Source organism: Dipodomys spectabilis, unplaced genomic scaffold (assembly GCF_019054845.1).
Source record: "Dipodomys spectabilis isolate Male_0828 unplaced genomic scaffold, ASM1905484v1 ptg000009l, whole genome shotgun sequence".
NCBI classification, from domain to species: Eukaryota; Metazoa; Chordata; class Mammalia; order Rodentia; family Heteromyidae; genus Dipodomys; species Dipodomys spectabilis.
The window spans coordinates 18,268,787-18,292,970 of record NW_024870686.1 but is presented as its reverse complement, the minus strand read 5'-3'; the positions used below and the strand labels follow the sequence as shown (position 1 = coordinate 18,292,970).

At 38.5% G+C, this 24,184-nt stretch overlaps 1 protein-coding gene across 1 annotated transcript in view; it reads left to right on the top strand.

Annotated features, from left to right (window-relative positions):
* The window catches only part of Tenm3 (teneurin transmembrane protein 3), a 325,821-nt gene that overhangs the window by 281,370 nt on the left and 20,267 nt on the right, over positions 1–24,184 (top strand). Inside the window, exons 19-23 of the mRNA XM_042699846.1 lie at positions 3,035–3,267; positions 4,942–5,096; positions 5,867–6,741; positions 21,009–21,184; positions 22,562–22,797. Of these exons, the coding sequence (XP_042555780.1) occupies positions 3,035–3,267; positions 4,942–5,096; positions 5,867–6,741; positions 21,009–21,184; positions 22,562–22,797 (1,675 nt within the window). The remainder of the gene's footprint in view (positions 1–3,034; positions 3,268–4,941; positions 5,097–5,866; positions 6,742–21,008; positions 21,185–22,561; positions 22,798–24,184) is intronic.

Here is a 24,184-nt window from a genome sequence, read left to right as displayed (position 1 = left end):
ACCACTATTCTAGACATTCTCTTATTACAGTCCCCTTACACCCCAGAAAACTGGGGCTATCAGAGCCCAGCTTAGACCTTGAATGTCCACTGATTTTGCACCAAGAAATCCATCTCCCAGTACTGCAGAGTATGCCACCACTGCTCAGACAGCTACCGCAGATCTCTACCTCTTAAACAGAGTGAAGTACACCATGAAAAAGTATGCAATTCATCTCTCTTTACCAACACTCTTGAAACACCTTCAAGTGACTGTTTTAAGATGAGCCTTTTATTCTACTAGTTTGGGATATTATAAACTATAAAACTTCAGAAATAAGGAAACAGGTTCAAATCTAGTCAGGTCCAGATATTTTTTCATCATATTTAGGGATATCATAGTTGAGTCAACAATAATTATTGCATTTATATACTTTATAGAATTATAAGACAAAGGATAGTGAAATGTAATAGAAGACAGGCTAAAGGCAGATATGAAGAATAACTAAGCTGGGCACTGTTGGCTCATGTCTGTAATCCTAGTTACCCAGGAGGCTGAAATCTGAGGATCTTTAAAGTTCAAAGCCAGTCCGGGAAGAAAAACCCAAGACTCTCATCTCCAATTAGCCAGCAAAAATTCTGAACTAAAGGTTCAGCACCAGGCATGAACAAAAAACACCAAGCAAGAGGAAGAGGCTCTGAGTCTAACCACCAATTCTGGAACACACACACACACACACACACACACACACACACACACACACACACACACACACACACACACACACACACACACACACACACACGAATAGCTAATTTTTACTGAGTATTATGAGCTAGAATCTTTTTTAAGGATTTTTATATATTGTTTTATGTAAATTAGCAGCCTTTGAAATATCTATGGTATGTATTTATTCTTATAAAATCAAGGACATAGCAAAAACTAGAGAAGGCCCTCCAATGTTATATCTTTCAAAGTAAACCCAAGTTGATTGAACTATGATTCTGTCACCACCAGTATATGCCTGAAGGACCAGTTTCTGTCAATGTCAGAAATGCACACAAGTGTAACATTGTATTGAATGGAGTATTGATATGTTGCTCTTTGTTACAAGATAATAAACAACCACATTAAGGCAAATGTCTTACTGTACTTAAAACTTCTAGCACCAACTTCAGTCCTAGAAATTATGGAAAATTACAACATATACATCAAAAGTTGATCATTTAATACAGCCCAGTAGTTCTGAACTGTTTTATTTAATAATGACTTGCATATTTAGAGTCTCTTCAATCATTACCCATATTACCTATATTTATACATATTTACAGACTCAAAACATCTTCTCTGTTCTTGCCAAAAGAAGATAAAATCTGTTAAGGAGATTCAAAAACAGAAAGTTCTCAGACCTTTGTCTCTGTATACCAGCATCACAGCTATAAAACCATTAGAGTCTATTGACTCTACGTGATGGCCTCTTTTCTACAAATATGAGAAACACTTGTGGAAACACTAGACTATTACTTTAAGAATAGAATCTTTTACAAGAAAAGTAAAGTACGTATATTTAGCACTTAAAAGGAAGACCATTAAGTGATAAGAATTGTTCCATTAGAACCTAGCCTAATTAGTAATAAAACTACTATATTATCTCACTATTAGAATTAAAATGCTTTTGTAGAGTAATTCAGGGTACTCACATATAATAACTTCATGGAAACAACTATATAGTTTGTGTATCTGTGGAAGGAAAGTATGGATTCTGTGTGTGCCTGTGTGTGTATGTGTGTCTGTGTGTCTGTGTGTGAGTGAGAAACTGGGGAAAGAGAAGGAGAAAGAGGAGGAAGAGGAGCAGGAGCAGGAGGAGAAATTAGTAAAACCAATATATAATCTAGTAGATTCCTATCTGTTGTCACTTTTTTTTGGACTACAAAGTCATTTCAACTATGTTGATTGTCCTTTAAGAAGGCAGATATTGTACATGTCACACAATCACATTCAATCTTTTTAAATTGTATTTTTGTTATCTTTAAGTAGTTGTACCAACTACTATGTAATTGCAACGTATAAGTACAATGCATCTTAGTCAATATCACCCCTTTCAACATTCGCTCCATCCCTCCAAACCCCACCTATCCTCTCAATTATCATAGAATATGTGTTGAATATTATTACTTCATTCATTCTTAAAAGCAGTCCTTGATGTTTACACAGTGATAAACTTTGTAATTCAAACTATATATCATAATATGTCCATTCCTGATAGTCTTTAACAGTTTTTACATGTAATCAGACATAAAATGTTTTATGTTCACTAAATTTTGTCACCAAATGTTTACACTTCACCAAATCATAGACAGATTATACAAAACAGTTCAGCTTCCAAGGCTTAAAAATAAAATTAGTTGATACATCATTCTATGATGACTGCCTTCTATGTTTGATGCTCTCCTATGAATATCTAACTCCATAGTTCTGGACATTGTAGCTACATCAAATCTCTTTTCTGGATTATACTGGGGCAATCAAGTAGACACCGTGCTACATTTTTTTTCAGGAAACAATCCTGTTTGACTTTACAGCAAAAAGAAAAGAACCTTATAATTAGATATTAATGAAATTGGTAGTTTATCATACCCAGCTTCACTGGGAAATTTGTTGGAGCTATTCTTTCCCTAGAATACACTTTATATCTATCACTCAGAGACATTATAATATGGTACTTGCATTGAACCAAAAAAAGATTTAGAAACTTCTTTGTTTTAGTCTAAAAACATATTCCCTTCTAGAGACAATTATTTTTGAGAATAAAGTGTTAATAAACTGCAGAATCCTCCACACCAGGCCAAGAAGGAAAATGATAATATCAGAGAATTGCTACCTAGGATCACATTCTTTTAAATCCTTATGAAATATAGGGTTCATTTCCCAGTCTTTGATAATGGGTTCCAATTCATATTCAGTGTCTCATGGTCCATCTTGTTTTGCTGTTCATCTCCCTCTGTATGTTAGGAATAACTCTCTCATGGTGTGTACATATGATCCTTTCTTGCAGCAGTAACCCAGCGCATAGATATTATCTTGCAACTGATCCAGTCACTGGAGATCTGTACGTTTCTGACACTAACACCCGCAGAATCTACCGCCCAAAGTCACTCACAGGAGCAAAAGACTTGACTAAAAATGCTGAAGTGGTGGCTGGGACAGGAGAGCAGTGCCTTCCATTCGATGAAGCCAGGTGTGGGGATGGAGGGAAGGCTGTGGAAGCCACGCTCATGAGCCCCAAAGGTACTGGCAGCTATCAACTTGAGATTTCCTTTTATTAACAAAAACAAAGGCAGAAAATCCACTTACTGCCTGATTGTGTTTAATGCTGAGTCTAACGTTTTACCTTCAACTATGTTCTAGAAAGCAATCTTCTATCTAGTGTTTATAGAAGCCACTGAGTGTGAAACTGCTAAAATTCCGAGTTGACTTTCCAGTAAACATGAAGTCCTTGGCAATTTTTTAAAATCATCATGCCATTTCTTTTGCAATTTTTCAAAGAATGAAGCAACTATCCTATATTATTCAGGTCACATCCCGTTAAACTTCAAATTCTTTCATTGTCCTGGAATTTCTTTGTCATGAATGAGTCCCAGGCCTCTTTAAAACCATCACTAAGCAACCCTATTAGCTCTCACGCACTTCAGAGCTGTTAAACCTTTGTTTCTATGCCATGGGAAAAAGCGCCTGCCATCAGGAATTCTTGGAGGTAACAGGGGCTAAGATTCTATGTGATAAAGGCTTTTACCAGGCAGGATTGACTCCTTGCTTGGGTATTATGCCATTCATCAGAGTGGCTTTTAGTTTGGGCTTTTGTAGTTTTTTTTCATGATAGTTAGCATGAACAAGGACTGGAAAAAAAGTATTTGGTATACTGAATTATTCATAATAGCCAATTTCATTGTAACAAGGTCAACAAAACACTAACCTTGGTTTAGATCTGCTTTTGTTAGAAGAATATCATTACTGTAAGTTGACTTTAACTGAATCTGAACCTCTTTCTATAAGTTACAGGCCATTCCATTGTTGGAGACATTATAATTTTCTATTTGAAATATGCAGACACTACTTGTATGTGATCTTTGGTTCATATGAATTTGTGAGTCATTGAGTCGTATGATTCAAGCACTCACTGAGGAGTCTTACAAAGTTTGATTCTTTGTTGCATTTTAAATATATTCATATTGTAAACACCCATGTTTGATTTTTGAAAAAAAATTGTGCAATTGATGTTTTATCTGCTACCTGTCCACCACCTATCATCACTAGGGTGAAGTGTTGAATTTTGTGATAAGCCAGAGAATTTATTTGTTTTATTGTAAAGATACTATACAGAGGGTTACAGTTACATGAGTGAGGTAATGAGTACACTTCCTCTTGAACATTGTTACCCCCTCCATTGTTTTCCCCCTACCATCCCCTCCCTCCCTACCTTCCCTGAGGTTCTTTTTTTTTTTTTATTGTGATTAAGTGATTACATAATTTCCAGAATTTCACAGTATTGTGGAATAATGATGCTCATTTAAAGTCACAAGTTCATTCTAACTTTCCTGGAGCAAATTGTCTGTCACTGTCTGTAACATATAACGGTGTTCACATGTTATACACCATACATGTGATCAGCAGCATGGGGATATTTAGTAGTGGTTCGACCAGATGAATGGGAGTTCTTTGTTTCTTAAGTCCTGTTAGTTTTGTCGTATCACCTAACATTTTGGATTTAGCATCCACTTATCAAGGAGACCATGTACCGTTTGTCTCTTCGCTCTTGGCTTACCTTACTCAACATGATTCCTTCTAGCTCCATCCATTTCCCTGCAAATGCTATTATTTTGTCATTTCTAATGTAAGCCAAAGAATTTAATGGAACTCCATTGTCTTCAAAAATTTAGTAACATTTATTTCTCTTGTGCACAGGAATGGCAATTGATAAGAATGGATTAATCTACTTCGTTGATGGAACCATGATCAGAAAAGTTGATCCAAACGGAATCATATCAACTCTCCTGGGCTCTAATGACCTGACATCTGCCAGGCCTTTAACTTGTGACACGAGCATGCATATCAGCCAGGTAGTTAACCAATGAAGCCAAATTGGTTGTTTTCCTTCTAAGGGATTGATTTGCTATGTCGGTGGGCTGTGATGGCATGATGTGAAACCATATATGTCATTTGTAGCAGTGGTTATAGTAAAGCTGTTCTATTTCAAAGTTACTTTCTTCTGTAATTCTGTATCTGATGAATCTGGTGATGTATAGAACAATTATCATTAAGAAAAAAAATGTCATAAAATACCAGAAAGGTAACAGCAAGTAGGTAGTCCAAAAAAAGAAGAACAGGGCATCTTACATTCCTAATCTCTTGATTACGTAGGTTCCTTGAAAGGTAGAGAAAACCCACTGTGATGAGCCCCAAGGGACTTATACTTAAAATTAAAAACTTTAGTATTGGTCTTATTGGAAACACAATAGAATAGTAATGTGTTCATAACCTAGAAAGCCCTGTCATTTAGCAGTTATTACAGCCATTAGGAACATATGTGTCTGTTCCTCAATAGGTCTGCTGACTTACTACATAGTAGTTTACTTGCTATTTGGGCTATAGCTAGCAAATCTTTCCACACACTGTATTTTGAAAATAAAATGTTATTTCCTACATCTGTCTCCACTCAAAAATTTTAAGTTTATTTTACTGCAACTATTGGGTAAGGAAAAGAAAACACAATTTTAAAGCAGTTTATCAAATTGAAGCTAATTTCCCTGAATGGTCTAATTTACTCTTGTGGCAAATTAACACTGCAGTACAGTAACTGACTAACCAGACCATTTCTTTCCTTATTAAGGTACGTCTGGAATGGCCCACTGACCTAGCCATTAACCCTATGGATAACTCCATTTACGTCCTGGATAATAATGTAGTTTTACAGATCACTGAGAACCGTCAAGTTCGCATTGCTGCTGGACGGCCCATGCACTGCCAGGTTCCAGGAGTGGAATATCCCGTGGGGAAGCATGCAGTGCAGACCACCTTGGAATCAGCCACTGCCATTGCTGTATCCTACAGTGGGGTCCTGTACATCACCGAAACAGATGAAAAGAAAATCAACCGAATAAGGCAGGTCACCACTGATGGAGAAATCTCCTTGGTGGCTGGAATTCCTTCCGAGTGTGACTGCAAAAATGATGCCAACTGCGACTGTTATCAGAGTGGAGATGGCTATGCCAAGGATGCCAAACTGAATGCCCCATCCTCTCTAGCTGCATCTCCAGATGGCACACTGTACATCGCCGATCTGGGCAATATTCGGATCCGGGCTGTGTCAAAAAATAAACCTTTACTTAACTCAATGAACTTTTATGAAGTTGCCTCTCCAACTGACCAAGAACTCTATATCTTTGACATCAATGGTACTCACCAGTACACTGTAAGTTTAGTCACGGGTGATTACCTGTACAACTTTAGCTACAGCAATGACAACGATATCACCGCTGTGACTGACAGCAATGGCAACACCCTTAGAATTCGACGGGATCCAAATCGGATGCCTGTGCGCGTGGTGTCGCCAGATAACCAAGTGATATGGTTGACCATAGGAACCAACGGGTGTTTGAAAAGCATGACTGCTCAAGGACTAGAGTTGGTTTTGTTTACTTACCATGGCAACAGTGGACTTTTAGCCACTAAAAGTGACGAAACTGGATGGACAACTTTTTTTGAGTAAGTATACAAAAATTTCGCTCTGATTATAAAGTATCTAACATATAATGATATAGTAGTCTTCATGGTAAGAGTAATGCAGTCCTAAGAGCTAGAGTGGACCATATTCTTTTGGGATGTTGTTGTTGTTGTTATTGTTGCTGTTGCTGCTGCTGCTGTTTGTGTTTTTTTTTTAGTCAAGGCCTCATGCTTGCTAGATAGGCATATACCACTTGAAACACACCTTCAACTCATGACTGTGTTCTTGAGGAACTAGAACTTCAATAATAAGTTTTTGGATCTCTCATTAAGGAAAAGACCACAAAATATGCCATGACATATAAATAAGATATTGGGTCTTGGAAAAAACCCAGACAAGTGAAATGCCCTGGAGATTGTTTTATTACTTTCGTGGTGAATTTTTCCTCTTTAGGGATTAACATTTTGCTTCAGACAGTTAGTATATCAGTAGCAAGTTATTCAATACAACAACAACAAAAAGTAGAGCTTTGGTTTTATGCATAAATGCTTTGGGCTTAAATATCCCCCACTTAATAAAGCAAAATTTTGTTGAAGAACAATCTTGACAATCATTTACTGGGAACTTTCCTGATTGTAGCAACACCACAGATGCTATTCTTATCAAAGAGAGCACTTAAATTTTTTATAATCAGTTATCAGAGAAGCTAAACCCCACTTAAAAGACCCTTACATCCAAGTGCAAACTAGAACCACTGGCTGCCATCTGAAAGCATATGCAAAAGTAGAAGGCTTGTATAACCAGTCTTTTGCTAAATAACAACAATAGTAGCCCGAACAGTACACTGCCTAAACAGTCACATTTGTTAGGGCAATAAGAGTGAAGTGGAAATTAGCCGTTGTATTGTTTACAGAGTATGTACTTCACAGGGAGTATGTGTGTAAAATCATTCTCCGCTGCTTAGTCACTTGCCTAACATTGCACTAGCCAGAAAGGAAATTAGCTGTACCAAGAAGGCATGTTGACAAATGCAAAATGGTCCTTAGAATGAATATTGATCTCCTTAGTGTAGTTTTTTCACAATGATATGCTGAAGCAAAAGTGTTTTCTCTACGAACACACCTCTAAAATTATACTAATAGTCAGTAGGATAAAAATGATTTAATATACAAAAATGATTCAATATATAAATATTTCCATACAACTCCTCTGGAGTGGATCTTACATAGAAAGCTTACCTCTCTTGGAATGTGAATTGCTTGCCTTTCTGCCTGTTTTCCTTCCTTTCTTTTTTCCTTCCTTCCATTCTTCCTTGTTTCCTTCCTTCCTTCCTTCCTTTGACATATTGCCTTTTAATAAAATCAGTGTTACCCAGCAGCATGGTTTTGTCAGAGGAATAAACCTTTTCAATTGAATTACATTAAAATTCTGTTCTTAACATTCTTTTTACTCATTTTAGGATCGCAATAGGAAAGGAATAAATTGGAAGTTAATGGAAAGCACTTCCTTTGCCTTTGCTTTGCTTTCAAAGTGATAGCAGGCTCTGTTGCCAAAGAGAGGGAAATGAACACAGAAAATGTGCTTGCATCAGATGAGCCTGGGTGGACAGCGGCTCTGATAATAAGATCCTCAGGAGATGATAGTGGCCTGGATAGAATTGTATGTTAGTTGAAAGCAGGCAGGAAAAATAGAGGAATAAGATTTTAGTAGAATCTAGGACTTGAGCTCTGCTCTATGGACCATTTTTAAATGTGTTCTTATTTGTTCCAGAAATTGACACTGCACACAAGTTCAGTGTGTGGGTTATTCACGTGCATGAGCTTCCTGCATCAGGCATAGTAGTTCACTTAGGACCACACACTTAATCAAGCTGAGAAAATTACGAGCAACAAGTACGCTCCATCCGTAGAGTTGATGTGGATAGTTTAAACAAATTTGAAGTTTTTTTACCTTTTTCAAAAAAGTGATCATTCACTGACAAGAAATATGTCTCTATTTTTAAAGTATCCTCTGAGTCTTGTGAGCAGTGTCAAGAGAGCCAGAAATACAGCTATTTTGGTATATAGCTATCAAAAGGATAGCCATTTATCTACCTATCTCAATGAGTTGAAATACTTCACAATCATATTTCTCACTATGCAAACTCATTACATAACATATATAAACTGAATAGCTAGAAGAACTTCAGAGAAAAAGTAACTATTCCAAAGAGCATGACTGAAATATTTTAACTAAAACCATCACACCCACATGTATACCTGTATGTACAAACATAAGTATTTTAAGAACATGGGGGTTTAACCAGTGACTTAAAAATAACTTTTACAATAAAAGTAACAGAAATACCATTTCTAAAAAAGCAGTGTTTTGTAAGTTTCCCCTAGATTGTCTGTGAAAATAGAGCATTTAACCTAAGGCGTTCAGAATTGTCAGAATGACAAATGATCCTTTTTCGTTGTTGTCATATACATTCTTACAATTTGGCTTTGAAAAAGCAACAGCCACTTCTTCTAAGGGTCAGTAACTTTAAAGCACATTCAAAAGAGGGAGCAGGAAAAGCCAAGGGCCTGCCCTAGTGGGCAGGCCCTCGGCTTCATTCTCTCAGAGCAACACATTTTGTCTGTGCTTGTTTGAGATTGAAAGATGGGCAAGCTCAGTCCCTGACTCTACACATCACCATAGAGTATGGGCTTTGTGTTCCCACCTGGGCAGGTGGCTGACATGAACACCCTAATAGAAGCAGTGGGACCTCTGAATCCCCATTCAACATGCTTTGCTTTTGTATTACTAGTGAGCTAGCAGACTCCCAGAGTATTCCTTTCTTTCTGTAATAGCTCCTTTTCTATCTTTTTAGTACTCCATTCTAATTTAAACTTATCATAAGGGCACTTGGTAAGTTCACAAGGGAGGTATTTGACAAGTTAGACAATGCCTTGAGTTTTAACAAAACCCCAAGGAGAATGTTTAAAAAAAAAAAAAACTCCATTCCCAATTGAAAAACACCTATTTTCTATGACTTTCACCACGCCAGTCCCGTGAGCTACAACACACTCTATAATCATCTTCTTGCATAAAAACCTTACACAAAGAAATTAAACTTTTCAGTCCAAATTCCCATTTGGATATGGCCAGCTTTGTAGCTAGCCTAGTACCTCCACAAAGCTTTGAGATTAAACCTTTCATAGATAAGAAATAGATGGCTTAGAATCAGTGAATTGGCCTGCTGATACAATCGCTGTTGCCATAGTTCCTACCAGAAAAAATGTAAAAAAGAATGAGCCGAAGCTAATATACCTGGTTCTCATTTTGTTTGGTTTCTTTGTCGTTACCGTCATCATTGTAGTTGTTGTTATTGTTGTTGTTGCCAGGTATGATGGCTCATGCTTGCAATACTATTATTATTATTAAGCTAGTACAAACTTCAGTGTACTATTAGTATGTTACAGTATTGGTGTGCATTCAAAATGAAATATGGGAGCATTTTGAAAAATGTATGTGTTTTCATGGCTCCCACAACTCCAAAAATGTTGCTGTGCATACAACCTTTCTCAAAAGCTTTTCTCTTTTTTAAATGAAAGATTGGAGGAATAAACCAGATGTATAGGCAGGTGAATATTTATTTATAGAGAACAATCTGATAAAAGCTATAGGTGGCTATTGCCAAGGCTCCATTGAAAGAATACTGTATAAATGATCTCTTGATTCCTGAGATTAATTCTTCACAATAATTAAAGCTTAAAAAATTAACACTTCCAGCTGGGTGCCAGTGGCTCATGCCTGTAATCCTAGCTACTCCGGAAGCTGATCTCTGAGGATCTCGGTTCAGAGCCAGCCTGGGTAGGAAAGTAGAAACTCTAATCTCCAATAAACCACTAGAAAACCGGAAGCAGTGCTGTGGCTCAAGTAGTAGAGTACTAGCCTTGAGCTATAAGAGCTGAGGGACAGCACCCAGGCCCAGAGTTCAAGCCTCAAGACTGACAAAAAAAAAAAAAATTAACACTTCCCATTTTTGTTGTTGAATAATTTAATATATTTGCTCAACATAACATATTTGGTACTTTCTTGTTCTTTATAAAAGTGAGAATTTTCTCAGATGATGTTGATATTCAAATAACTTTTAAAAGACTTAGCCAGACACCAGTGGCTCATTCTACAAATCCTAGCTGTTCAAGAGGCTCAGATCTGAGAATCATAGTTCAAAGCCTGGACAGGAAAGTATATGAGAGCCTTATCTCCAAACCACCAAAAGGCTGGAAATAAGGCTGTGGCTCAAATGATAGTGCTACCTTGAGCACAAAAGCTTAAGGACAGTGCCAGGCCTGAAGTTCAAGCCCCAGGATTGGCACATACCATAAAAAGACAACAGAAAACATTTCCTATGCAACCAGATATAGTGGTACACACCGGTAATCCTAGCCGTCAGAAGCACAGTGAATCTGTGGCTAATTTATCCATCACCTATGAAAATAGTGAGGTGACTCTTCAGGGTGCTTTATTATGGTTTATTATGCCTTCATTTCAAAAACCAGACTCAGCAGCAATTTCCATGTATATAATTATAAGTATATAATTGTTAACCTACTGTAAATTATTAGAAAAGTGGCTGATATTTTTAGACATGCTGCTGGATGGCACAATAGGAAAAATCTAGTATCACATGACTTATAATTCAACTTTGAAATCAGTTGAGTTAAACCAATATACCCTATGAGTTGAATAATTAGTTATTATTTGTCATCTCTGACCTCCCCTTCTACTATCTTGCTCAGACCAACTGAGCTAATGGGAGCCCTGGCATTAGGATTCTATGATAAGCCTGGTTACATATCTCAGTGCTAGGGTCTGCTACACGGTGCTTTTCATCCCTCTTAAAAACAATTGCCATGCATTCTAATTCCTGAGCAAAAGTAAATCCAGAGAGACCAAAAAGATCTCACGTGCTTGAAATTTATTATTTAAAAAGTTCATACCCAAAGTGAAACCACAGCTCTTCCACTTGAATGCACACCAAAAAGCAAATCTAGTGTATTGAATCAGGCAATCGAATAAATTATTTACTAGTAAATGGCATTTCACAGTTCTCTGCTCGCTTGCCCATGTAAAATACAAAGTGTTTGGTATATCTAGAGGCTCTTCTGTCTGGTTTAAGAAGACAGCCTGAACAAAAGCTATGAATTCTGGCTGATATGTAGATGTACACTCGCAAGTGTGTGACAGCTTTTCTGTCTTGGGACTTTGAATATTTGGAGCTGTATATTTGTAAAGCTGACTCTGATGCTGCATGCGCTATATTCAGATTCACAAAGCAAATTAATGAGTTTCAGCTTTCCTCCATTTATGTAGGTATGTATGGGTCTCTAGTTTCTCATTTGGGTGCTTTATTGTCCCTCATTCAAGCTTTGCAATTTTAGTATGAGCTTCTGAACCATTTCTTTATAATGAACTTAACTCTGTGCCCATGGCAGACCCGTGGCTCCTACCAGCATCCGTTCTGATATCCTTGGGTAATATGGGACTAGAGAACTCTAAAGGAGGAGGAGGCAGTATAAATATTAGTTGCCCCAAGGCACTGTCAAATTCAAAAGCACAGAGAAGGTAGGAAAACTCAGTGCTAATTGCTCCAAATTAGAAGAGATGTGCTCAGGCTTATGGATGGCAAATCATGCTTCAAGAGCACAAGAGCTGGGTTGGGCTGGGCTGTGTTCTCACACGGGCACCACTGTAATCCTCTGATGTTAGAGGAGTATGGAGTCATCTTCCAAGGACAGCACAGAGGAACAAGCTCTCCTTTGAAAGGCAGCTTACATCCAACACTGAGCACCCAAATCATGAGGCTATGAAACCATGTACCACTGCTATTTCTGGATATATATTTTAAAAAAAACTAAGCCCCAAACTAAGGGAAGTAGTAGCTTCAGTGACAAAAAGAAAATGCAAGAATGCTATCCTAGTTTCGTTTAGTGATTTTCTTGAAGAAAACGATGAGGATAGAAGGAAGCAAAGGAGAAGGAAGGGAAGAAAAGAAAGAAGGAAGGGAGAGAAAGAGGGATAGAATAAAGGAGAGCGGAAAGAAGGAAAAAAGGGAGAAAGGAAGGAAGGAAGGAAAAAGAAAGGAGGGAGGGAAAGAGAGAGAGAATATGACAGACAGATTTGCATTGAAACAGATTTTCCAGACTTTAAGATTTGAAGTTTGGTAAATCTGTGGTCTGAAAATGAAACTCCCACACACCCAAAGCATTGAGAAATATTGATGTAAAGAAATACTACTTTAAGCCTGGCATTGGTGGCTTATGCTCATAATATTAGCAACTCAGGAAGCTAAGATATGAGTATCATAGTTTGAAAGCAGCCTAGGCAGGAAAGTCTATGAGATGCTACCAGAAAAGATGGAAGTAGCGTGTTAGCCTTGAGCACAAAATCTCAAGGAAAGTGTCCAAGCCCTCCCCCCCAAAAAAACCACTTTATAGTTCTGCCTAAAAATTAGTTTTTGTTTCCCTTTAAATGTATGTGAAAAGTGATAGAAATTAAGATTTTCTCATTTCTAGGCCTTTTCACTTAAAAAGGATTTGTTTTAATCAAAGGCAAAACTAGTTTAAAATAAGCAGTTAAATAAGCTAATTAATAATTTAACTTGTGAGTATCAATCAAGCATCATCTAGAAAAAAAGATCGCATTACATTTCAAACTGGAATCATAGCAAATACACACATAGCCTACATATGGAAGAAAGAACTTGTCTCACAGAAGATGCTTTTAAAGCTAGATCAGCCAGAATTCCAGTAGTAAAGATTACAACAATGTTGTGCTGTGCATGGGCAAAATAGTCCTCTAATACATCTAAGTGCATCAAGATGTACCAAATTAGCCTAGAGAAGCCAAAACCCTAAACCTTTCAAACCTAACTGAAAGCCAGAGTGAAATTATGCAGTGGTTATCTATAATTTAGAGCTAGTGAAAAAAGGTTACACCTAGCACTTTGTCTTCACTTACATATCTGATGTGTGTATATTCAATTAAAGATCAGTTTCTATATACCTGATTAATTTAACAAAGAGAGGCTTTTTTTTCTGTCTGAGATTGGGACTCAAACTTGGTACCTGATGCTTTCATTCATGGCTAGCAGCTGCACCAACTGAGCCATGCCTCCAAGCCTGAAGAGTTCCCTTAGAGAATAATTGTTTCTAAATACCTTAACACAAAGATGCTTCCATAGTAGACTCTGGTCCAGGCAACAGCAGCCCTCCCAAGCAGTTTTTCCTAAAAGCAGTTCATGATGCCACCTCAAGGAGAAAGAAAAGTGTTTAAGTACTGTGTTGCAAAAAGTTTGGGAAAACTATCAAATTATTTCAAACATCATAGGCTTCAATGAGTTGGACATTTTGTCTGTGCTCTTTGGACACAAGCATTTTCTCTGTATTCACTGATTTCCTGGAGTTTATTCATTCACTTATGTACTTGTGCATTCAATGTGAATGTACTACATGGCAGGTTCTGGAGAATGCAGAGCTAAAAGACATGTCCTCCTCTTTCCAGAGTTCACTAAAAAGGCAGATAGGAAAGAATTATTTAAAAGGCCATGTGCTAAGATAGTTCTTCAATGCGCTCCACAGATCCAGAGGATGCCCGTCCAAGTCAGACCGGGTTAGGAACTGGGATGTGACGAGAAGCACTTCCTAAGGGAGGCAGATGGCTAGATCACGGCTGAGCTCAATCTCAAAAGGTGTGAGCAAAGCTTAGTAGAGTCGATTCCAGGCCATTTCCTCAGCCTGTATGAAGCAGGAAGAGTAAATACTCAAGTATGTCCGTACACAATAGACAAGTTCAGAGGTGGCAGAGATGGCTTTGAGGATCCCAGAAGACAAATTCACATGTCATTCTAAAATGCCAGTTGCAGAGGGGGTGTGGTGATTCACACCTATCATCCCAGCATACGGAAGGCTGAGGCAGAAGGCCCATGCGTTCAAGGCCAACCTGGGCTACACAGAGAGATGTTCATTAAAAATTAAAAAAAAAAAAAACACTAAAAAATGTCTGGCACCAAGTTCAAGTTCAGTGACTCACACTTACAAACTAAACTATATGGGAAGCAGAAGTAGGAGGATCTTAGTTGAATCCAGTCCTCGGCACAAGTCATGAGACCCTATCTGAAAAACGGTAAGGGCTGCCATTTCTGTGATACTTAGCATCTTGAGTATTACGTTGGTGTAGTGATAATCATTTATAATAATAAGTGAAGTTTTTCTTCGACTTCCTAGTTGAGGGTGCGGCTGCTGAAAGAGCACCAAAAGAGAACCAAAAAAGGCAGGCAGGATGAATTTATCCTCTGAGACTTCTAGAACGGGGAATAAACCCAGGAAAATGGAGAGGCATGGGCGGAAGGGCAGGTGGCTGTTTTCAGATTCTAGGAAACAAAAATTTTTCTCTTGCCATCAACTATCTCCCAGGTGTACATTTCATGACAAATAAGGTATATCTTTCCTCAGTCAATGCACAATTCTAAAAAATGGTTAAATACAATCCTCTTCATCAATCCTCTGACCCCTAAAGCGCTGGTTCTAGGATGCCCTGACTTGAAGGCCCTAATCTCAAGGCCTGTGAATTTCAGAGTTGCTCGTGTTCACCTGGTCAGTTCTCTCTGATATGCTAAGTAGGACAGAAGGAAAGAGACAGTTGGGTCACTTTGAAAATGTATTGTTTCTGGGGCCATCTATCACTGGGCTTGGTGCACAGGAGGGCTGGAGCTGAATGAAATAGGAAAGCACTACCCTTGCCTAGCTCTTCTGAACTCCTGTTATCTGGGTGTTGGGGGAAAGAGAGAGAATGACTAGGTGATGGCAGACCATGGCTTTTTCTGGTTTCATGGAGCAAAACAAGGTCAGAATTTGCCCCATCCGTGAAACCTCTTAATAAATCACAGCAGCAGCAGAGAATTTCAATTGGTTCTTTCTCCTTTCTCATCAAGACAAACATTGTGGAAAATAACACTTCCTTTGGTCTTCCTTGTTTTGCGCGTGCCCTGTCATTTGGGGTAATACACTACTAGCAGCCAGCTGAGTGTAAGATGACCCATGAGTGTGGAGTTGGTTGATTGCTGTACTTAGGGTAATCATGGGAGCATTTTGCATTTTCACCCCAGAGCCAGATATTGGAGCATTTCTTACTAGCAATGTCGCTACTGAATTCAAAGACATTAGACTATTACCAATCACATTATTACCATTAGAATGCCAAATCTGCATCCCATTTGAAGTTTAAATCAGGTCATGCTGTGAGTTGTTTTGCTTGTTTTCTGATTTGTTTGTTTGGGCTTGGCTTGTTTTAGTTTGGTTTGGGTTTTGTTTTCATTTTTTGTCTTTTTACATACTCAGGGTTTCACTGTATATATCACCCAGGCTACCCTAGAACTAAAAATCCTCTTGCTTCCACCTCCCAAGTGAAGGATTATAAGCATGTATATACCATCATAGCCAGCTTCCTGTTTGTGCATATGACCTGCAGCAAAATTGTCAATCAAGGAAAGACTGATGTGTACATTTTTAGTTCTGATAGGGCTAGTCAGTTCAGTCTGTTTCAACACAGAATATTGGGAAAGATGGGAAATGCCACTCATGGCCAAACATGAACATTTATCTGTGTATAGGCCTCCAGAACATTGTCAAGTCAGTATATGGTACTGTCTATGTTGATACCGAGGTTTAAATGGGGAAAGATTAGGGGTGGCAGAGACATTCATTCAGTCTCATTATGTAAGAACAGAGGTATATGGGGCAGGAGGTGGGGAGGGAGGGACAGGAAGAGGGGCCTTTCCAGTATTACATAAGGAAAACAAGGAAGTTTGTCTTGTGTTTAAAGTTCTGCTATCAGTGACACAGATTTTTCTCAAAAAGAAGCACTAAAGATTTTTTTTGTAATCCTGTTGTCAAGTTTTAAGAGAAGTTTCTGAGAACTCCAAATTGTTTCCACTTGGAGAAATTTGCAATACCGATAAGGGTTGGTAAGGGCCTAGGTGAGTCGATTTTTCTCTCAGTTGGGGATGTGTTGAAGCTGTTTAATCTGAGAGGTGGTTGTAATTGTGGTGTTTCGGAGATTAATTTGGTTTCAGTGAGTATGGAGAGAAGGCAGGTATAGCAGTTATCAAAGAAGAGAGCAGAAGTGAGAATGGGAAGATAAATGTCTGGGAGACACTATGAAGGAAAATCTAAGAGTTGGGAGCACTGTGTCTGTGAGAAAGAGGGAAAAAACGTTTTCCGATCAAGGTAAGAACATCTTCAACTGGAAATGACAGAGGGTATGACTCTCTGGGGCACTTGTCAATAATCCTGTGCTTAGGAATCTTAAAGATTTTCAAGTGTTCTACAATGGGAAAAGAGCAAACTAGGCAATCAAAATTAAAGACAGATAGATAGCCATCAACCAAGGGCATCCCATCAGTGAAAGGGCAGAAGGTCACTAAGCGCCTAAGGGAGATGGTCTTTGCCAGCCAGGGTCCTTTGTGAAGAAAGGCCAAAGGGAGCAGAAAAGAATGTGCTGTATGATGAATTTGGAGCTCTGGGGCAAGACTGGATGAGTGAGACAAAGAACATGAAGTTGATGTTCTATTCAAATTCCCTGGAGCCAAGTGCATTGTAAATTTAAAAAGCTAATAAAAGAAAACTACCTCTCTAATACAGAAGCTGGCCGGGACTAGTTCACAGAAGCTAGGCAACAAGCCAGAGAGTTGTACATAAGCACAGATTATATCCAGCGGCATAGAGACTGGATGGTAAGGTCTCTAGACCTAAGGTCAGAATATTCCAGAAGACCGTCAGCCTTTTTGCTGGTGTATCATTGTCTCCCTCTGTTGAGGTAAAGAAGGGTTAGCCTGCCATTTCTCCAAGTACTTATAAGTCATCCTGGATGATTTGTTTTCTCTACTGCTTATCCAGAGTCTCTTGGTCATTTTAATGCATCTTACCCATCCTGTTTTCTTACCTTTGAGAAAGGTGCTAATTTATCTCCATTCCTGGGCACCAGAAGCTTATGATATCTGTAATCCTAGTTCCCCAGGAGGCTAGGATCTGAGGATCATGTTCTAAACCAGCCCTGGCAGAAAAGTCCATGAGACCCTTATCTCCACTTAACCAGAAAAAAAATAAAAAAGGAAATGGAGCTGTGGGTCAAGTTTTAGAATGCCAGCTTTGAGTGCAAAAAAAAAAAAAAGTAAGAGTATAAGTCTGTAAGCTCAAACCCCAATATGAGAAGAAAAACAAATCTCCTCTTTCTGTATTCAGGTTGCTTTGGCAATTCATAGCACTCACTGGGCATCCACTGTGAGTTCAGTTTTCACTTATATGGCTTCTCTCCCCAGTGCAACTTCTTAGTCTCTTATATATCCCCCATCCCCTCATGTACCATAACTTGCAAGGAAAGGTTGTTAAGAAACTTCTGGGTGACAGGTCAGGAAGAAACCCTGAGTGCCATAACACTGAATCATTCCTGGTCTTCCTCATGAACTCACATTAACCCTGTTAATGCCTTTACTTAGACTCCGCCATGCTTTGGGAGGCACTTATTCAGAAATTCCAGAACTAAAAAACCGTTACGCTGGGCCAGAAAGATGCCAGTTTATCCCTGTGTCATCCTAACTACACCACCTCTAGAAGTTATCCATATTTTTTATTTCCCAAAGAACCAAGGGCTAATGGGTTATAGTTCAAGTGCTCAACATCCTGGGCCGTATCTCCCTGTGCTCAGCATCCTGTGATACAAAATGCCTGCCCAGCAGGAAATGGAGCAAGTGGGACACCAATGAAAGCTCCAAGCCAAAGGTTGGCGAAATGCTTTCTATGAGAGAAAAGGTGAAGTTTCTGCTTGAGATTGAATGGGACTAGAAAATATAAACCACCAAAAGGGCAGGTCAGTAGCAGCAGCAAGAATGAATCAGCAAGCCGCTGACAGGTAGTATCATATATATAAAGCAAAGCTCTCAACTTTAAATCAGGAACTGTGATTTACCGAAAGGCTAATGGGCCTAGGGTCAAGTACACAGCAGTTCCAAAGATGATGTGTTCATGAAATGCAGTGAGGGCCTGATCAAGTGACTTACCCGCACCATATTTTTATTTTCCCATCTGTAAAGCAGGAGCGAAGGGGACAATGCAGCATAGAACAGTCTTTTATGGAAGAGCATAGAAATACTTTTTGTTTTGTTTGTTTGTCTTGGTTTGTGGATGAAACCCAGGACCAGGCACATGCTAAACAAGTACTCTGCCACCATTACTGAACCTCATTTGCAACTCTTGGGTTTTCACTGTATAGTTCAGGCTGGCCTCAAATTCATGATCCTCCTGCATCAGGCTCTGTGTGCTAGAATTACAGGTATAAGCTACCACTCCCACCCAATTAGCCAGAATGCTAATATTTTTCATGTGACACAACGAGAAGCAGAGCATGATGCAAGAACGCTGTAAGGTTCTGACCGAACTCTGTAACTCTACTTTGCTGTATAAACAAACCTATACATGTTTGTTTCTTTAAGAGCAGCAATTTCTTCAAAAATGCAATGATGGCAATAAGCTATGTTGTATTTCTTGCATTTAGGTCATAATCTGCTTAGGGCATTGGGACTGGTGGGGAGGAAAGCTATCTGCTTTGTTTCTTTAGCTCTGCCTTTTATTAGTCCAAACAATGATTCTACTTAGTGATGCATTTGCTTTCTCTCTGTTTCCATCTCTCACTTATTCCTCCTGAGTACCAGTCCCTGCCCCTGGCTAAGTCGCATGGTAGGTTGTCAGACCATGGCAATCAAACCCAGGACCTCATGGATTCTGCCTCCGTTGAATTAAATAATTAACTCATTAATGAGTCAGCTCAATTCTGTCATTGAACCTTTGTTTCCTGCCTTCTTTCTTTCTTCTTTAATTCTCAAAAACCATGACAATACTGTCACTGACTTTACATTTATAACCTAGAACTGTGTTCAGATTTTTACACCAAATATCATGTAGGTACTGCCTTTTTTACTCTGGCCTCTCATATTGCTTCATATTTCTACCTATTATGATTCTACCTTTACCCTCCCGGGTAACTCTTATCTTCCTCTAATAATAGCCATTCACTACACATTCTGCTTCTAGGCTTATTTTAAATGAGACATGTCTCCATTATACTGAGAACCTTTTATTGAGGAAACTACCTTACTACCAATCTGAAATCCAACCAGGTTGCCCAGGGAAATCTTGGAATTTCATTGAGAACTTTATGTTTATTTTTCTTTATTCTGTGAGAGTGATCATTTTTGAAATTTTCTCTAGTGCTACTACAAAGGGAAAAGTAACAAAAATTCAGTACTTTAGCCAAATGTTGTATTTATAGTGTACTTTTTATGAGCAGAAGACAGCTTTTAAAATATTTCTTCACATGTAAGTGACAAGTTCCTCATATTTATGTAAGAAAAAACATAATAAATTTAAGCAAATAAACTTATTAATTTAATCATTACTAAATTATCAAAGAATCTCTAAATGACAGGAAATATTCCAGCAAAATAAGAAATCATCATTTAAGAGACCACTTATTCCTAATATACCTACATAAACATGATAAGGTATCACCACCACCATTTACTCCCATTATAAATTATCAGTCACTGAGAAATAAAAGGTATTTAGGGGTAAGAGTGTAGGTCAAAGTAGAGCCTAGCATGAACAAGGTCCTGGGTGCAATCCCCAGCATTGCAACAAAAAATAAAGGTGGGGTGAGGAGAAAAGGAAAGAAAGAAAGGAAAGGAAAGGGAAGAATATTTTGGTTTAGGCTTATATTAATTTGTTGAAATGTCCCCAAATATGAAAATCGTATTTCACATATGCAAATAAGTGTGCAAATATGTGCTGCTTGAAAAAGTTATAGAGACTCACATGGCACTGTCATAGAGTGTATACACTGATAAAACTTTAAAAAGTGATACAATGAATTAAACCTACTTTGTGGGAAAATAGGAGAAATACTAGGGAATGTAATATCAGCAAACATGTTCCCTTTGAAACAGCAAATTAGATGTGCAGGAGGATTTTGGTCACACTTCAAAGAATAATATGCTGAGATGGAGAGCTACTCTGTTTACTCTTGCTCTCACCGGTGAGGTTTTTCTATGTTAAACAGGCTTTTGATTACTTCAAAGCATGTTTGAAGTCCTCACTCTGCATACCTCGTGCACAAAGACAAATATTCCTCCAAATTTGTGCAGCTGATTCTGCTGTGTCTTGTATTTGTAAGAGAGAAGAACTCAGAGTTCCCTATTTAACACTCCATCCGTGCCTGTTTTATTTAGCTATGACAGTGAAGGTCGTCTGACAAATGTCACCTTCCCAACTGGGGTAGTCACAAACTTGCATGGGGACATGGACAAGGCGATCACAGTGGACATCGAATCATCCAGCAGGGAAGAAGATGTCAGCATCACTTCAAATTTGTCCTCCATTGATTCTTTCTACACCATGGTTCAAGGTAAAAGTATAATTTCAGGTTGATAATTTTTTTTGTGGGTAATGGGTTTTAAACTCAGGGCCTGAGTGCTGTCCCTAAGCTCTTCTGCTCAAGGCTAGTGCTATACCACTTGAGCCATAGTGCCACTTCTGGTTTTCAGGTGGTTAACTGGAGATAAGAGTCTCATGCACCTTCCTGCTCAGGCTGGCTTTGAACCAAAATCTTAGGATCTCAGCCTTTTCAGTAGTGAGGACTACAGGCATAAGCCACCGGCTCCCAGCTTCAAGTTGATAATTTTTTTAAAAAAAAGAGAGAGAGAAAGAAAGAAAATATTATTACTAGCACCCAAATAGAAACTTCACTACCCTCATTTTCTAAGATGAAGCAAAAAAAGCAAGGCAAAAATCTTAGAGACATGAATAGAATAGTCAAACACCTATGAGTAATATTTATGGAATTATATATTCATATTAAACTCACACAATGTGCCAAATAATATATTAATTGGAAATTAATATACTTTTACATCCCTACCTATTTAATAACAAAAAAAACTAATTCTAACTATTCGCCTATCATCGGACTTGCTTTGAGTCATTGAACACAGTTTTTCAGAACATATCTTTTCTATCATCTGGATTATAGTGCCTTCTGAGTCCATTGCAGTACGGTATTTGAAACATATGATAAAAACATTTATCCCCGATTCAAATACTCATTTAGATAGTATTTAAACCTCTCTTTTTTTCCATGCAGTATATTCAAATTTCTCTGGGGTGAGACCTCCTTCCAAAAACTAATCTTGGAAAAAAAAAATAGTTGTTCATGATGACATTGGCAATTAGGAGATCACAGCTCAGAATAATTACTGTATCTGTGTGAAACTTCTTTGCCTCTTTTTTTTGTAAGCTTTTTCCATCTGGTAGTCTCTATAGTCAGCTAAAAGTGGTATTGCTTGAATGTATTTCTTTTTCCAAAGAAAAGATCATTGGGGAAAGGAAAAGGGATGGGGTGGAGGGGAGGGGGCACTCCGGCTCCTGAAAACCCACATATTTAGCGCTTCACAAGCTACCTACAGCCCATCCATCCCACAGAGGCTGCGCCTTCATTTCGTCAGGCAAATTAGAAAATGATAATCTTTCATTAAAATAGATAAGAACTCTTAAGTTCCCAGAAAGTTTGCCGTTAGTATTCAGCTGAACCTGTGACAAGTAGGAAATGCCAGAAATCAAAGCTGTTTTCTCGCTCTGTAAAAAGGCACTATTAATGCTCCTTCTTTGTTTTCTATATGGGGTTTCATAATGGTTTTGGAAGATCATCCAAGTGTCTATTCCTTATCAAAGCATTCACATTTTCTGCTTCTCTCTTGTTTGTTGTTGCTGTTGTTGTTGTTTTCAGATCAATTAAGAAACAGCTACCAGATTGGTTACGATGGCTCCCTTAGAATTATCTATGCCAGTGGCCTGGATTCACACTACCAAACGGAGCCCCATGTTCTGGCTGGCACAGCAAACCCCACAGTGGCCAAAAGAAACATGACTCTTCCTGGGGAGAATGGTCAGAATTTGGTGGAATGGAGATTCCGAAAAGAGCAAGCCCAAGGGAGAGTCAATGTCTTTGGCCGAAAACTTAGGGTAAGTAGTCTTTGGAGACTGCCCTGTCATTTGTGCTGTGTTGATGGCCTACATGCAGGACTTGTTTCCTGTCACTCCCTTCTGTCCATCTACACTGACTGAGTCTACACTCAAGGTGAGTGCTGACAGCCACCCTACAAGCATGAGTACTATTAGCCATGAAGCTAATAACACTACACAATGTAAGGCATTTAAATAAAGTCTCCACTGACAAATTTACAAATTGCATCTAGCACAATCCCAAATAGCCAATGCCTAGATGTCAATTAGCGCTGGCTTCACTAATGTTATCTTACTAATCTTAGGCCCTTACTTCAACTGTTGTGTTAGCAGTGATGGATTCTTAATGTACAAAAAGGACCCAGTAAGAATTGGTTTAAACATTGAATATTTTCCCAGTCATAAATATGTGAACTGAAAGAGACAGGCCGACTATTGAAAAGCAAATTCTTTCTTTGCATTCTCAATATGCTTACAGGATGATTTGGACAACTATCTTCTAAATACAAACTTTAGAACCTAATGCTGCCACTTTGCTTTTAACAGAAAACTTCAGCTTACGTTGTATTTTATGTGAAATGTGGTATTTCTCATTACGCTAGTATAATTGAGCTTTGCAAAATGTTCTCTGCATTTACTGGTTAGGGTGTGTGTGTATATGTGTGTGTGTGTGTGTGTGTGTGTGTGTGTGTGTGTGTGTGTGTGTGTGTGTATTGCTTTTACAAGCCAAATATATCTAGAAGGCAAACTTTGATTTATGGTAGCTATTTGATAAAGACAACATAGATTAAATACTGAGACCTAGATTGCAAGAAATCACCTTCAGCCACAACAACTAAACCTGATTCATTCCTGATATTAGCAAACAAATTTTAGCTTATCAAATAAATGTACATAATTCTTTCTCACATTACTTCCTTTGCCACTAAAAAATTAGTAGCAAGGAATGAGAACAAAACAGGGAGTATACCATTAACATCCTTTTCTCCTGCACTCAAGTAGCTAAATTATTATCCTAATAGGCCAGCATTATTTACCTTGTCAATCCTGTAGAATAAGAAACAGCAACTAAACAGTACTTCCCACTATTTCCAAGAAATAGAAAAAAACCAGTGGAGCGAACACAGATTATACTAACTTGCAGCTTCTATTGCGATTCCACACAGTTGCAACGCCCGTGTTTGGAACTGTGATACACCATCTCTAGACCCTGAAACCCCTTCACCCAGACTCCAGGCTGTGGGAGCCCGGAGGCTCTGGCTCCAGTTTGCCCTGAATCAGTTCTAGCAGGCTGGAGGGGGGTGTCAGGAAGAGGACTGAGAAGGAAACACAGTCTGGAAAGGAGAACAAGAATAAGTAGACAGTCATGTGGTGGGCAGGAAACAAT